Source organism: Oncorhynchus nerka, linkage group LG23 (assembly GCF_034236695.1).
Source record: "Oncorhynchus nerka isolate Pitt River linkage group LG23, Oner_Uvic_2.0, whole genome shotgun sequence".
In the NCBI taxonomy this organism is placed as follows: domain Eukaryota; kingdom Metazoa; phylum Chordata; class Actinopteri; order Salmoniformes; family Salmonidae; genus Oncorhynchus; species Oncorhynchus nerka.
The window spans coordinates 37709940-37727183 of NC_088418.1; the positions used below are offsets into that span (position 1 = coordinate 37709940).

At 45.3% G+C, this 17244-nt stretch overlaps 1 protein-coding gene across 8 annotated transcripts in view; it reads right to left on the reverse strand.

The window, feature by feature from the left end:
• LOC115106796 (DISP complex protein LRCH3) overlaps positions 1–17244 on the reverse strand; it is an 86884-nt gene that overhangs the window by 6476 nt on the left and 63164 nt on the right. The window contains exons 14-20 of one of the 8 annotated variants that reach the window (XM_065008092.1): positions 16286–16339; positions 11658–11711; positions 9613–9649; positions 9218–9331; positions 7538–7638; positions 7107–7244; positions 6691–6768 (exon numbers count right to left, since the gene is read on the reverse strand). In XM_065008092.1, coding sequence (XP_064864164.1) covers positions 6691–6768; positions 7107–7244; positions 7538–7638; positions 9218–9331; positions 9613–9649; positions 11658–11711; positions 16286–16339 — 576 coding nt within the window. The remainder of the gene's footprint in view (positions 1–6690; positions 6769–7106; positions 7245–7537; positions 7639–9217; positions 9332–9612; positions 9650–11657; positions 11712–16285; positions 16340–17244) is intronic. The other 7 variants (XM_065008096.1, XM_065008094.1, XM_065008093.1 and 4 more) reach the window with 7 other exon arrangements.

Genomic DNA, 17244 nt, shown 5'->3' on the forward strand with positions numbered 1-17244 from the left:
AACAGAAATCAACACAAATGGAAAGAAACTCAACATAAGATGGAAAAGGAGGTGAACGGGATCCAAACGGCATGACCTTGAGGAGAGCAGGGAGGCGAAGCAGGGAAGCGGAGCAGGGAGCAGGTGTGCAAACACAGGCACAGGGTTACAATAAGTAGGGACTTGTGCACTGAGACACCCACTGAACAACATATCCCACAGGAGAGAGAGAACAAGCTGAAGAAGCGAGGAGAGAAGACAGGCGGCAAAGAGGAAGGAAGTCACACCAAATATTTGGTTCATTTTATTGTGAAAGGAGGAGCTCTGGGAAAGAGTTGAAAGGTCAACAACAGAAGACACAGGAGAGATAGGCACGTTGTTACACACACTGGAAGCAAACAGACCACTGACAGAGAACATTCACACCGCTCTTCAGAGCCAGAAGAGACATTACTCCTTGTCATTCAGCATAGACCAACAACAAACTACACACACAGCCTGTGTCCCCCGAATGTCACCCTATTCCCTATTGAGTGCACTACTTTTAACCAGGGGACACATAGGAATCTGATTAAAAGTAGTGCACTATATAAAGAATAGGGTCCCATTTGGAACAAACTAGATTCACTCGCTCTGTCTCACAAAATATGTGCTTCGTCTTTGTATAGAACGGTATAAGAGCACTCATTGCTAAATACAGTGCCTTCAGAAAGTATTCACACCCCTTGACTTTTTCCACATTTTGTTGTGTTACCGCCAGAATGTAAAATGGATAACATTTTCCCCCCACTGGAACACACACACAATACCCCATAATGTTACAGTGGAATTATGTTTTTAATTAAAAATGAAACGCTGAACTCAATAAGCAAGTATTCAACCCCGTTGTTATGGCACCTAAATAAGTTCAGGAGGAAAAATGTACTGAACAAGTCACAGAGACTCAATCTATGTGCAATAATAGTGTTTAACATGATTTTTGAATCACTACCTCATCTCTGTACCCCACACATACAATCATCAGTCTCTATGTAGAGCAGTGATTTCAAACCGATTCGACCACAAAAACCAGGGAGATTTTCCAATGCCTCACAAAGGACACCTTTTGGTAGATGGGTAAAAAAAAAAACACAAAAACCCCGCAGACATTGGATATCCCTTTGAGTATGGTAAAGGTAAACTTAGGACTGTGTATTCAATAAACCCAGTCACTACAAAGATACAGGCTTTCTTCATAAAAACTGAAACATCACATTTACATAAGTATTCAGACCCTGTACTCAGTACTTTGTTGAAACACCTTTGGCAGCGATTACAGCCTTGAGTCTTCTTTGATATGATGCTAAAAGCTTGACACATCTGTATTTGGGAGTTTCTCCCCATTCCTCTCTGCATATCCTCTCAAGCTCTGTCAGGTTAGATGGGGAGCGTCTCTACACTGCTATTTTCAGGTCTCTCCAGAGATGTTCGATCGGGTTCAAGTCTATGCTCTGGCTGGGCCACTCAAGGACATTCAGAGACTTGTCCCTTCCCCAGATCTGTGCCTCGACACAATCCTGTCTCGGAGCTCTATGGACAATTCCTTCGACCTCATGACTTTGTTTTTGCTCTGATATGCACTGTCAACTGTGGGACCTTAATATAGACAGGCGTGTGCCTTTCCAAATAATGTCCAATCAATTGAATGTACCACAGGTGGACTCCAATCAAGTTGTAGAAACATCTAAAAGATGATCCATGGAAACAGGATGCACCTAAACTCAGGTAATGAATACTTACGTAAATAAGGTTTATGTAAAAAAAAAAATTACAAACATTTCTAAAAAACGGTTTTCGCTTTGTCATTATAGGTTATTGTGTGTAGATTGATGAGAAAAAAATAAATGTCATAATTTTTTTAATAAGGCTGTACGTAACACCTGGAAACAGCCAAGGGGTCTGAATACTTTCCAAATGCACTGTGTTAGGGTTTTATTTTTCAGATTTTTGTTCTCCCACTTTGACAGTGTATTTTGTGTAGATCGTAGACAAAAAATGACAATTAAAGCCATTTTAATCCCACTTTGTGACAAAATGTGGAAAAAGTCAAGGGGTGTTAAAACTTTGGGAAGGCACTGTAGTCCTGCCATATCCTGGGGCTGATTGTTACCATAGCTTGTGCCTACATAGACTGGTCCCAGGTGTGTTTGTGCCATCTTACCGCACAAGCCGATCTTGGAACCAGGCTAGTGTTAACCCCATTCATCACACACCACAGAGACACAAAATGGGGGTAGAGTGAAGTTGCCCCTAGACACTGATCTTGGGTCAGTTTAGCATTTGACCTAATAAAGGTTAAAGACTAAGTGAAACATTGTAGTAAGTTAAAAGGGATTTTGATAACCAAACGTGATAAAGAAGCAAGTTCAAACCCTTAAACCAGTAACAAAAAAATATATAGAAATTTGCCTCATTGACTACTGCGTGCCGCCATCTTCATAACGTGTCATCAATGACATCACTTGAATGTTTCGTCTGACAGGCATGCCATATTACAATGCATAAAAATGTTTTCATTTTGACAAGAAAAATAAGAAAATAAGTGCCTCTTAGAAGGCTATCCGGTTAGAAATTAGCCAGATAACATGGTTTGAACAATTGTACTTGGGAGTATGGCTAGACAGTCATTCTCTCAGCACATATCCAAGCTGCAGGCTAAGGTAAAATCTAGAGTTGGACACATCCCTGCACTCTATACTCCTCTGTAAACTGGTCATCTCTGTATACCTGTCGCAAGACCCACTGGTTGATTCTTATTTATTAAACCTTTTCAGGCCTCACTCCCTCCTATCTGAGATACCTACTGCAGCCCTCATCCTCCACGTACAACACCCATTCTGTTAAAGGTCCCCAAAGCACATATACATCCCTGGGTCGCTCATCTTTTCAGTTCGCTGCAGCTAGCGACTGGAACGAGCTGCAACAAACACTCAAACTGGACAGTTTTATCTCCATCTCTTCATTCAAAGACTCAATCATGGACACTCTTACTGACACTTGTGGTTGCTTAACATGATGCATTGTTGTCTACCGTGTTTGTGCAGGTACCATGGGGTGATGATGTGTTGCTACTATGTTGTGCTGTCATGTGTTTCTGCCATGTTGTGTGGTTGTCTCTTTCGTCGTGATGTGTGTTTTGTCCTACATTATTATTTTGAATCCCCGTTCTCACAGGATGTCTTTTGCCTCTTGGTAGGCAGTCATTGTAAATAAGAACTTGTTCTTAACGGACTTGCGTAGTTAAATAATCTACTTATACACACTGTGCAAGTTGGCCTATCATCGCTAGGTAGCTAGACCAAAACCACGCCAAGCTCAGCTATCATTGATGAATATTTTGTTAGTTAGCTAGCTAGTGATGTTATTGCGACAGTGCAGGATTTTATGATGGATACTGGCAGCATCATATGGTAAGTCTGACTACTAGATGCTGGACATTTAACAACCTACATGTCTGTAGCTAACGTTAGCTTCCATGAACTGAATACTTGTTTTACTAGTCAGCTGTTTCTAGCCCAGCTAGCCTCGCTCAGGTTTGGCACATCGTAAGTCCCTCACTGCAAACCATATTGAATACTGTTTTATGCATTGTGTACACCATGTGCCTACAAAAGTGACTATTGTTGTGGGCACTACCATGCGGTTAGCTAAGCTTTTTGCTCTTAGCTAGCTTGATGGCTAACAGTACGATCGATGCCCGTCTAAACGACTGTAATGTTTAACACAGCTAGACCTTGCTCGCTGAATGAACATAAAAACGTGCAATTGGTTTATTGACTGGACTATACAAGTTTATTCAATACTAGCTAACTGCTCTGCTATTGTGGGCATCATGTATTTAGCTCCGATGCCCCTGCCCATGTGAAAATCACTTATGTAGCCTACAACTGACTGAGCTCAAAAACTTATGCAAGTGGATTTTTTGACAGGACTATACAGGCTTGTCAACATGATTGTTAATATTTTATTGTTGTTCCATCTCAAATTGGTAGTTGTAGCTTTTCGTTTATTCACTTCATAATCAGTCTTGATCAAAAAGCCATGCGTACAGTTCGGCAGCGGACGCTCTACCATTCCCATGACGTTTTTTCAACATGGCTGTGGCCACATCTTTCCAAGCTTGTGCTAGGTGCTCTAAAACCTATCATATGCTTTAAAAGCATTTTCATAACATCATGTTCAACAACGTTACCTAATGTCGACATGTAAAATGTAGGTTGATTTGAGCATTTCAGTTCCACTAAGGTTAAGATTGGGGAAGCTGATCCTAGATCTGTAACTAGGGGTAACATCACCCCGAAGCCACAAAATGAGCGTTAGGACAGAGGGGGGCTCGATTACAGACAGTCAAGGAGCAAAAGGTACCTGTAGGATACTTGATTGTGCGTCAGCAAGGACTCAAAGGCTTACAAATGACCCTCGGCTACCTGCTCTCTTCTTGATTAGGCAAAAACGTCCGACTGACTTTGCAGCTAAGGCTAAGCCATGTTCGAGTCAGGAGAGAAGGGAAGTGTTTGGCGTTGATTGGTCAGATTACTCGTGGTTGGTTCTTCTCAGGGGCAGTCGGGGAGGAGGAAGCACGGAGGTTACATATGACAAGCCCCCCGACTTTGATGTTATCTGTGCAATGGAAGTGACTTTCGGGTGGGAAGGTTCCATCTAAAAAACACACACACACACGTCGGCAGGCAGACAAACTTAAGGCACAGAAGGAGGTTCAGTAGGTAGGTCCAGTAGCAGACAGCTCATTGACAACCCAGCAACCTCCAGGGTCTCGCTGTGCCAGTATATGACAGATTGGTAACAAGGGAGCATTGAAGGTCCACCTTGCCACTCCTTGATTGGAAGCAAGTAACCTTCCCCAACAAACAACTGGAACAACAAAAGATAATACCATATAGTAGGTTTTTGGCATATGGAGTTGTTCCCTTTTCAGTGGATGGCAAACCAGGCAGTGGCGAGCGCTCCTCTTTGTTATGGTAAAGTGGGACAGAGAGGTCCACTCTCATTCTTGTGTTTTTCCCTTGTCGAGTTCTGCTGCGTCTGAATGGATACCGCTGTGGTGATGGGAGTCGGCGCAATATGAAATGAGAAGTGTGTAAGAGTGCGAGCGGTGTGTGAGCCAGCACGTGTGTACGAGTGGTGGAGAGCCAGCATGTGGTGTACGAGTGGTGGAGAGCCAGCATGTGTGTGTACGTGTGGTGGAGAGCCAGCATGTGGTGGAGAGCCAGCATGTGTGTGGACGCCAGCATGGTGGAGAGCCAGCATGTGTGTGTACGTGGTGGAGTGGTGGAGAGCCAGCATGTGTGTGAGTGGTGTGTGAGCCAGCATGTGGTGGAGTGGTGTGCCAGCATGTGTGTGTACGAGTGGTGGAGAGCCAGCATGTGTGTGTGTAGCATGTGTGTGTAGTGGTGGAGAGCCAGCATGTGTGTGAGTGGTGGAGAGCCAGCATGTGGTGGAGAGCCAGCATGTGTGTGTACGAGTGGTGGAGAGCCAGCATGTGGTGGAGTGGTGTGTGAGCCAGCATGTGTGTGTACAGTGGTGGAGAGCCAGCATGTGTGTGTGTGTGTACGAGTGGTGGAGAGCCAGCATGTGTGTGTACGAGTGGTGGAGAGCCAGCATGTGTGTGTACGAGTGGTGGAGAGCCAGCATGTGTGTGTACGAGTGGTGGAGAGCCAGCATGTGTGTGTACGAGTGGTGGAGAGCCAGCATGTGTGTGTACGAGTGGTGGAGAGCCAGCATGTGTGTGTACGAGTGGTGTGTGAGCCAGCATGTGTGTGTACGAGTGGTGTGTGAGTGAGCATGTGTGTGTACTAGTGGTGTGTGAGCGAGCATGTGTGTGCGAGTGGTGGAGAGCGAGTTGGTAAAGTGAGAAAGGGGTTGTGCGTCCAGAAAGACAGTTCAGAGGTGGGGCACCAGGTGGCAGTACAGGGCACACAGTACAAACATGATGGACAGATAGAAGAGGGCAAAGCCTGCCAGCTGGGCCGGGGGAGAAGGCATTAGGAGGGGGGGAGGAGCCATGGAGAGCAGGACCCCCAGCGTCCCGTAAACACAGCCTCCCCGGCCATCCAGAACCACCTCCACTGTGCACAGCCTCTCCTGTCCCATGGGACATGAAGTAGGGGAGAGAATCAGCAGGCAAAGGATACAATTAAATAGATAGGGGAGATGTGTGTTTGTACGGACAGATGGAAGATGAGTTTGAGGGGGAAGTGTTACGGTTAAAAAAAAAGAAGAGCGGAGGAGCAGAAAGAGAAAGTTACTGTTAGGAACAGGCAAGCGGCTCTCCCCAAGTCAAGTTTACAAAAGCTCTGCAGGTTGCCAGTATGTCAGTTGAGTTAGCTGGAGTCAACTGATAAAAAGAGCAAGGACAGAACTAGGCTAAACTTTAGTGTTGATACAAAAAGCAGAGTAGTAGAGGGAGTCTGTCTTATCTACTCCGTACAAGAAATCTTATGACCGAAGAGAAAAACCTGCACTGAAAGTAGCCTTTAGGTATTTAAATTGGTGAGGTCACCATCTGCTGCTAGCAAATAAAAATCTGAAGAACAGTCAGTCAGTACAGGTTCTCTTGTATCATATGCTTTACCCATAAACACACAGACGTTTTAGCATGAAGACTAGTGAGTTGTATGCCATTCCTTTATTCAACTAGTGTGAAGGTCTTACCTGTGGAACCCCGATCCTGCGACAAGCCTCCAGAAAGTTCTCCACATTCCGCCGACACTTGGCCATCGTCAGTTTGGGCTTAATGGACAGACACAGAACGAGGACAATGGTAAGCACAACGACAGCGGCTTGTCTCAAATGGCGCCCTATTACCTGTATAGTGCACTACTTTTGACCAGGGCCTACGGTCACAGTAGTGCACTATGTAGGGAATAGGGTGCCATTCGGGACAAAAGCAGTGTCTGATCATAACCCCAATGCAAATGTATGGCAAAGTAAAAAGGAGCATTGTTGTATTGACATGCTTGAAGTGTAGTGTTCCTAACTGACTAAATTCATTCTGAAACTGACATCACTAACGCACGTATGGTATGCACACACAGCACAGCACACGCATAGTGCACACACAAACTCACCACAGCAGGGGAGGGCACATGGATGCTGGGTACGGATCGCGGCCGCACATGATTAGCCAGATGGCAGAGGACGACCCCGTCGGTCAGTGCTGCTCCCAGGTCGCTGGGCAAGGACACTTTCAGACGCGACTCTATGTTCTACAAAATAGAGCAGGACACAATTACAGGGGGATCAGCACATGTAGGGACAGGAGCTTTTCCTGACCTTGTGATCTGACCAGGGCTCATAAAGCATCTCAGAGTAGGAGTACTGATCTAGGATCAGGTCCTGGGGTCCATCTAATTGTACTCATTATGATCTGAAAGGAAAGACTGATTCTAGTTCAGCACTTCTACTCTGAAATGCTTTATGAATACAGACCCAGTAGAAACTCCAGGCTTTAACGGCTTGGTCAAAAGGGGGGAGAATCTGTTTGTCGGGTGTTGTTCACCTTCCGCAGTTGCTCCACCAGAGCAGCCTCCTCTCCCATGGGGCCTTGAGGCTGGGTAGGGGTCACCTCTTCAGGCTCTGGCCTGGGGGCGGCACCATCACCTGGTGGGGAAGGCAGAACCAGACAGGCTCAAACATTCACATACAAGATCAAAAGCTGGTGAAAGCAGAATGGGTGCTAATCATTTATCCTGAAGAGGGTGAAGTCCAGTTCTCTACAGATACAATGGCATGATCAGACACATGGCAAACAATTCAGAAGACAAACTACAGTAGATAGACAGAACTCTAGGCGGAGCTCTACCGCAGACAGACGGGGGGGACTCTACAGCAACAGACGGGGGACTCTACAGCAACAGACGGGGGGGACTCTACAGCAACAGACAGGGGGGACTCTACAGCAACAGACGGGGGGAACTCTACAGCAACAGACAGGGGGGGAACTCTACAGCAACAGACGGGGGGGAACTCTACAGCAACAGACGGGGGGAACTCTACAGCAACAGACGGGGGGCAACAGACGGGGGGAACTCTACAGCAACAGACGGGGGGGGACTCTACAGCAACAGACGGGGGGGAACTCTACAGCAGACAGACTCTACAGGGGGGGGGGAACTCTACAGCAACAGACGGGGGGGAACTCTACAGCAACAGACGGGGGGAACTCTACAGCAACAGACGGGGGGCAACAGACGGGGGAACTCTACAGCAACAGACGGGGGGAACTCTACAGCAACAGACGGGGGGGGAACTCTACAGCAACAGACGGGGGGGGGGAACTCTACAGCAACAGCAACGGGGGGGGAACTCTACAGCAACAGGGGGGGGGGACTCTACAGCAACAGACGGGGGGAACTCTACAGCAACAGACGGGGGAACTCTACAGCAACAGACGGGGGGACTCTACAGCAACAGACGGGGGGAACTCTACAGCAACAGACGGGGGGAACTCTACAGCAACAGACGGGGGAACTCTACAGCAACAGACGGGGGGAACTCTACAGCAACAGACGGGGGGACTCTACAGCAGCAACAGCAACAGGGGAACTCTACAGCAACAGACGGGGGGGACTCTACAGCAACAGACGGAAGGGGAACTCTACAGCAACAGAGCGGGGGGGGGAACTCTACAGCAACAGGGGGGGGTGAACTCTACAGCAACAGACGGGGGGGGGAACTCTACAGCAACAGCAACAGGGGGGGGGAACTCTACAGCAACAGACGGGGGGAACTCTACAGCAACAGATGGGGGGGACTCTACAGCAACAGACGGGGGGGACTCTACAGCAACAGACGGGGGGGACTCTACAGCAACAGATGGAAGTCTGACAGCACTCAAACAGATGGGATCAGAAAACCAACAGAGCTGAACATCATACATAACAGTCAAAAAGCAGACAATTTCCCCTCCCCCATTTAAAACATAGAAATCTGTCCATATTGAAAATTATTACCCACCGCCCCCCTTCTATTTTGTTCAACTATCTACAGTGTCTCTCAGTGACTTTGCAGGATCCCATCCAGACATGTCTATCAGCCCAGACACAGTTACCAGAACAATGTCACATACGACACTCAATTGTGACATGTGCATTGCACGCTCAAGAGGAACCAACACTCTCTTCTGAAAGCTCGCAAGGCCATGCAGCCAAGATCCAGAGGTTGTGATCCGGTGACATACCTCTCCTCTGCTCTTCCTTCTGGCTGAGGCGAAACAAGAAGCTGTCTGGCCGCTGGGCGGGCCCCTGGCAGGAGGGCGGGGCAATAGGGCCGGGGTAAGAAGGTGATTGGAGGGCTGCAAGCAGAACAGGATGTGAGCAGGTGGGAGAGTGGCAGAGTGAATAGACCGTGGAGTAAAATCCTTTCAGATCCACAGGAACGTCTAGGGGGTAGTGGTCAATTTGGAATACAGAAATTAGTAAGGAGAGGGAGGAGTGTGTTGGAAGCCGCTCAAGTTCACAGCCATTTATAATCTGGTTTCCCTGGAAGCCAGTGGGACAAGCTGCACCGAGCAGTGTATGGCAGCCGTGATGTAACCATAGAGGGAATGGAGGAATAGTGTGACTGGTGTCTTACCCGTGGGAGACAGGGAGGAGCAGCGATCCTCGCCCTGCTGAGTGGCCAGTTGAGTCCCAGCGGAGGGCAAACAGAGGGAGAGAGAGAGTTCATTTCATTTGAGTCAAGACAAAAAACAGTTCCCTCAACAATACTCCGGTCTCACACCTCCTTTGACACCAGAGATGTAATGGGGGAGGGAAAAGGCCTGTAAACATCACTCGACTGTTTGGTGTTTACAGACCTATCTTTTAGCGCGACAACAAAGATGGGCAACTGTTACATAAGAGAGGGTGGACTGTGGGCATAGAGCCATGAAGCTCTCTGGCTGCAGGTAGGTAGAGTGGCCCTTAGAGTCAGCTTATAATAACTCTCATATTCATGGATTGTAGAGGTCGACCGATTAATTAGGGCCAATTTCAAGTTTTCATAACAATCGGTTACACGGCATTTTTGGACGCCGATTACATGAGGAGACTGGGTGGCAGGCTTACTACCTGTTATGCGAGTGCAGCAAGGAGCCTAGGTAAGTTGCTAGCTAGCAATAAACTTACCTTATAAAAAACAGCAATCAATCTTAAAATAATCACTAGTTATCTATACATGGTTGATGATATTACTAGCTTGTCCTGCATTGCATATAATCAATGTGGTGCCTGTTAATTTATCATTGAATCACAGCCTACTTCACCAAATGGGTGATGATTTAAGAGCATTCGTGAAAAAAGCACTGCCATCGCACCAATGTACCTAACCATAAACATCAATGCCTTTCTTAAAATCAACACACAAGTATATAGTTTTAAATATACATATTTAGTTAATACTGCCTGCTAACATTAATTTATTTTAACTAGGGAAATTGTGTCACTTCGCTTGCGTTCTGTGCAAGCAGAGTCAGGGTATGTGCAGCAGTTTGGGTCGCCTGGCTCGTTGCAAACTGTGTGAAGACCATTTATTCCTAACAAAGACCATAATTAATTTGCCAGAATTTTACATAATTATGCAATGTAACAGCAATATTTAGACTTAGGGATGCCACCCTTTCAATAAAATACGGAACGGTTCCGTAATTCACTGAAAGAATAAACGTTTTGTTTTTTAAATGATAGTTTCCGGATTTGACCATATTAATGACCAAAGGCTCGTATTTCTGTGTTTATTATATTTAGTGTATGATTTAATATTTGATAGCGAAGTCTGAGTGGTGGTAGGCAGCAGCAGCAGCAGCAGGCTCATAAGCATTCATTCAAACAGCACTGCGTTTGCCGGCAGCATTGCGCTGTTTATGACTTCAAGCCTATCAACTCCCGAGATTAGGCTGGCAATACTAAAGTACCTATAAGAACATCCAATAGTCAAAGGTATATGAAATAAAAATGGTAGAGAGAGAAATAGTCCTATAATTCCTATAATAACTACAACCTAAAACTTCTTACCTGGGAATATTGAAGACTCGTGTTAAGAGGAACCACCAGCTTTCATATGTTCTCATGTTCTGAGCAAGGAACTAAAATGTTAGCTTTCTCACATGGCACATATTGCACTTTTACTTTCTTCTCCAACACTTTGTTTTTGCATTATCTAAACTAAAATGAACATGTTTCATTATTTATTTGAGACTAAATTAATTTTATTTTTGTATTATATTAAATTTAAATAAAATTGTTAATTCAGTATTGTTGTAATTGTCATCATTACAAATATATATATAAAAATCGTCATCGGATTTTTTTGGTCCTCCAATATTCGGTATCGGCATTGAAAAATAATAAATCGGTCGATCTCTAATGGATTGGATTTATATACACCTAGTGTTTTGCTACTAGGTGCTCAAAGTGCTTTACATTGTACAGGGGAAACACCTCAGCTCACACCTGGGTGATGCCACGGCAGCCATTTTTCAAGAGAGAGCGCACCACAAATGCACGAGCCAAACCCTAACAATCACCTAACTGGCCCTGGGCCAGTGTTTTGCAACATGCTCTAACACCCAAAGTATAAGGAAATAAAGAGAAAGAGACGGAGAAGGGAGGTTGAAAAGAAGATGTGCAAGTTCGCAGTACCTGCAGTAGACACGTGGGGACGATATCTATGGACATCCCAGACCCGGAAAGAGACTGGGGTGGGGGGCACAAAAATATAAAGAAGAGAGACAAGAAAGTAAAGCCAAAAGGTGGATTGAAGGATTTTTTTAAATAACAAAATGTAACTCAAGAAAAATAAGATAAAGAGACTATTAAATGCTGAGAAAGGTCAAGAGAACATTGAGTACTATTCTGCTAATTGAGTAAGCACAGTGGAAACAGCATGCTGCACAGATAAGGGCAACAAAACAACAACCGTGTGTGTGGGTGTTTGCGTTTGTGTGGTGGTACACTACATGACAAAAATGATGTGGACACCTGATACAACAGCCTCCACTCTTCTGGTTAGGCTTTCCACTAGATTTTGGAACATTGCTACGGGGACTTCAGCCACAAGAGCATGAGTGAGGTCGGGCACTGACGTTAGGTGTTTAGGTCGGGCTCGCAGTCGGCGTTCCACTTCATCTCAAAGGTGTTCGATCGTGTTGAGGTCAGGGCTCTATGCAGGCCAGTCAAGTTCTTCCACACCGATTGACAAACCATTTCGGTATGGACCTCACTTTGTGCATAGGGGCACTGTCATGCTGAAAAAGGAAAGGGCCTTCCCAAACTGTTGCCACAAAGTTGGAAGCACCAAATAGTCTAGAATGTCATTGTATGCTGTAGCGTTAAGATTTCCCTTCACTGGAACTAAGGGGCCTAGTCTGAACCATGAAAAACAGCCCCAGACCATTATTTCTCCTCCACCAAACTTTACAGTTGGCACTACGCATTGGGGCATTCCTCCTGGCATCCGCCAAATCCAGATACATCACTCCGGAGAATCCGTTTCCACTGCTCCCGAGTCCAATGGCACCGAGCTTTACACCACTCTAGCCGACGCTTGGCATTGCACATGCTGATCTTTTAAGGCTTGTGTGCGGCTGCTCGGCTATGGAAACCCATTTCATGAAGGTCCCAACTAACAGTTATTGTGCTGACATTGCTTCCAGAGGCAGTTTAGAACTTGGTAGCGAGTGTTGCAACTGAGAACAGACCATTTTTAAGGGCTATACGCTTCAGCACTAGGCAGCCCCATTCTGTGAGCTCGTGTGGACTAACACTTCGCGGCTAACAGCATTTACAGTTGACTGGGGCAGCTCTAGCAGGGTAGAAATTTGTCGAATGGACTTATTGAAAAGGTGGCATACTATGACGGTGCCATGTTGAAAGTCACTGAGCTCTTCAGTGAGCTATTCCACTGCCAACGTTTGTCTATGGAGATTACATGGCTGTTTGCTAGGTTTTATTCACCTGTCAGCAGCAGGTGTGGCTGAAATAGCCGGATCCACTAATTTGAAGGGGTGTACACATACTTTTATATATATATATACAGAGTGCATTTGGAAGTATCCAGACCCCTAGACTTTTTCCACATTGGTACGCTTCAGCTTGTTCTAAATTTGATTTAAAACAAAATTTTAATCATCAATTCACACACAATAACCCACAATGGCAGAGCAAAAACAGGTTTTTAGAATTATTTGCAAAGGTATTAAAAATAAAAAACGGAAATATCACATTTACATAAGTATTCATACCCTTTACCTCAGTACTTTGTTGGCGATTGGCAGCGATTACAGCCTCAAGTCTTCTTGGGCATGACGCTACAGGCTTGGCACACCTGTATTTGGGGAGTTTCTCCCATTCTTCTCTACAGATCCTCTGAAGCTCTGTCAGGTTGGACGGGGAGTGTCGCTGCACAGCTATTTTCAGGTCTCTCCAGAGATGTTTGATGGGATTTAAGTCTGTGCTCTGGCTGGGCCCCTCAAGGACATTCAGAGATTTGTCCCGAAGCCAGTCCTGCATTGTCTTGGCTGTGTGCTTAGGGTCGTTGGAAGGTGAACCTTCGCCCCCCAGTCTGAGGTCCTGAACGGTCTGGAGCAGGTTTTCATCAAGGATCTCTCAGGTTTCCCTTGATCCTGACTCCCAGTCCTTGCTGCTGAAAAACAACAACAGCATGATGCTGCCATGCTTCCCCGTAGGGATGGTGCCAGGTGTCCTCCAGACATGACGCTTGGTATTCAGGCCAGAGTGTTGAATCTTGGTTTCATCAGACCAGACAATATTGTTTCTCATAGTCAGAGTCCTTTAGGTGCTTTTTGGCAAACTCCAAGTGGGCTGTCATGTGCCTTTTACTGAGTGGCTGCCGTCTAGCCACTCTAACATAAAGGCCTGATTGGTGGAGTGCTGCAGAGATGGTTGTCCTTCTGGAAGGTTCTCCCATCTCCACAGAGGAACTCTGGAGCTCTGTCAGAGTGACCATCGGGTAATCGATCATCTCCCTGACCAAGGCCCTTCTCCCACGATTGCTCAGTATGGCCGGGCGGCCAGCTCTAGGAAGAGTCTTGAATGATGGAGGCCGCTGTGTTCTTGGGGACCTTCAATGCGGCAGACATTTTTTGGTACCCTTCCCTAGATCTGTGCCTCAACACAATCCTGTCTCTGAGCTCTACAGACAATTCCTTCGACCTCATGGCTTGATTTTTGCTATGATGTGCACAGTGGAAACATCACGGATGATCAATGGAAACAGGATGCATATGAGCTCAATTTAGAGTTTCATAGCAAATGGTCTGAATACTTTTGTAAATATTTTGAATAAATATGTGCCTATGTCATTATGGGGTACTGTGTGTTGCTGGATTAAATTAACATTTTAGAATAAGGCTGTAACATAACAAAATGTGGAAAAAGTTTAGGGGTCTGAATACTTTCCGAATGCACTGTAGTGTATGTTTGCAGACAGTGCATGTACACCATTTTACATTTTAGTCATTTAGCAGATGCTCTTATCCAGAGCAACTTACAGAAGCAATTAGGATTATATGCCTATGACTTGGTTTGTATGTATTGCAGTGTATCATTAATCCAACAATGTGTGACTGTGTGTGTATGTATGCTGTGTACACATAGTTGCTCCCTAAATGTGCGTGTGAAACAAGTCAAATTTTTGTGCGTGTGTAGGACTGTAACCAAAAGTGTTTCACCTGCTTGTGAGTGCCAGGCCTCCTCTTTATAGTGTTGGTGTCAGTGTCTACCTCAAACACCATGCGAGGCTGGGACTCGCTCTAACAGTGACCCAGCCGGAGATGGAAGAGAGAGACAGAAAAGAAACACATACAGAAAGAGGGGAATCAGAAGGGAAAGAAGTGGAGGGGTTAAGCCAGGACAGGTGTAGGCTGGTTACAATGTGCCAGGAAGACGAAGGGAACTATTTGCTGCGCCCCATGGGCTCTCCATACAACATTTGTGAACTATATAGGGAACAGGGTGCCATTTGGGATATGACCATTGTCTCTTGAACAGGTGAATGCAAGAAGGGGACAGGCAAGGAATCCAATAGCAGCAGGTCATCTAATAACTATACGAACAGCATTTTCACACTTTCGTGCCGACCCAAACCATACCGTGTGGATATTTACATTTCCTTAAGTGAGCCGTGGGACATGGTTAGCTCGCCATGTCCCGCCCAAACCAGGCATTAAATAAGCTGTGTGTAACAAAGCAGGCTGATCCTTGGGTTAGACCATACTGTGCTCAGAGAAAAGTGAGCCAGAGGAGTACAGTTTGGGTCAGAGGAACATTTGTGTGAAAAATGTATAATAGCCAGAGTTGTGTTCATTAGGCACTTGACAGAAATCGAAAATGAGCGTTTCATCTTAGTCCCACTTGGCAGTTGTGCGTAATGAAAACATCACAGTTAGATATTCTACACATGTCTTGAACTCTATTGGCAGGGATGAAACACCATTCTTCCATGAGAAATTCCATCATTTGATGTTTTGTTGATGTTGGTGGAAAATGCTGTCTCAGGCACCGCTCCAGAATCTACCATATGTGTTCAATTGGGTTGAGATCTGGTTACTGACACACACACACACTTTAAACCCCATATGCTCATTTGAGACCCCTCTTTCAAAGTCACTGAGATCTCTTCTTCTAGACATGGTAGCCAAAATAATGGTCAACTGGGCATTTTTATACATGACCCTAAGCATGATGGGATGTTAATGGCTTAATTAACTCAGGAACCAGAACTGTGTGGAAGCACCTGCTTTCAATATACTTTGAATCCCTAATTTACTCAAGTGCTACCTTTATTTTGTCAGTTACCTGTAAGTCTATAGATTGTGTGTAGCTATATAACCATTCAACCTATAAATCAGACGAGTGTCAATCCAACCCTGGAAGACTAGTTGGAGAAGGAGGGAGAGGACTGTGAAAGGTTATTGGGTGTTGACGGGTGGGTAGAGGACAGAAAGAGAGCAGGTAACACCCCATGTGCGAGCGACCGGGAATTGAAGGGGGGGGTCGCCAATTATATTTTATTTAGAGTACAGATTATTGTATGGAATGCTATACAAATGTTTGAGAACAATTACTTGAAAAATAACATTGTATTGAGTAAATGTATTCATTGGTTTCCTTTCACTTTAATAAGAGATGTACATGCAATGAATCAAAGGTTATTTGTTAATGTAAAATCTAAATTGACCACTGTTTTAAAATCAGTGGAGCAGGAGTGAAGGGAAGAAGAGAATGGGTGCACAGCCCCGGGGCCTTACCATGAAGAGGGCTGAGTCGTCCGTGTGGGTAGAACGCCTGGAGGGGTACGTGTTCTGGCAGAGAGGAGTGGAAGAGAGGGAATGAGGACAGAACATACAGGGAAGACAGGAGGTGAGGATGGAGAGGAGGGGGAGATAGCTAGGATATATAGCCAAGGCTCCAGACTAACAATTTTCAGTTGGTGGCACCAGCCCAAAAATGTGCGCCGCGTCACACAATGGAATATATTTGAGTCAGCACCTTATAAAGTCATTCACAATGCTTCATTAAAGAAGTGACAGTGCTAACAACTTTTCAGCCGAATCTCAGAGTTCTAAAACCGGACCAAAGCACTTGGGTTACGCAGAAACAGTGCCAGTAGTAGAAGGGGACCAGTCGGATGAGAGAAAGGAAGCTAAATATATTTAGCTACGGAAGGTTTTTCCAAATGGCTGAAGTCATCTGTGGAAACTGTTGGTCTTGACACTTGCATGTAATAAGCACAATTATAAACTGGGTGGTTCGAGTCCGGAATGCTGATTGGCTGACAGCGTGGTATATCAGACCGTATACCACAGGTATGACAAAACATTTATTTGCACTGTTCGAATTACGTTGGTAACCAGTTTATACTAGCAATAAGGCACCTTGGGGGTTTGTGATATATGGCCAATATACCATGGCTAAGGGCTGCGTCCAGGCACTCCACTTCACGTCATGCCTAAGAACAGCCCTTAGCCGTGGTATATTGGCCATATACCACACCTCCTTGTGCCTTATTGCTTAAGGGATCGGACCCTTTTAAAACTTTTTTAGCCTAAAATGACAAAAAAATAATTAAAGATGTTTTTTCAAAAAAATGTTTGTTCCATCATCTTTAAAATGCAAGAAAAAGGCCATTCTATGACTTAGGACCCTAGGCACAATTTAGATTTTGAACACTAGATGGCAGCAGTGTATGTCCAAAGTTTTAGACTGA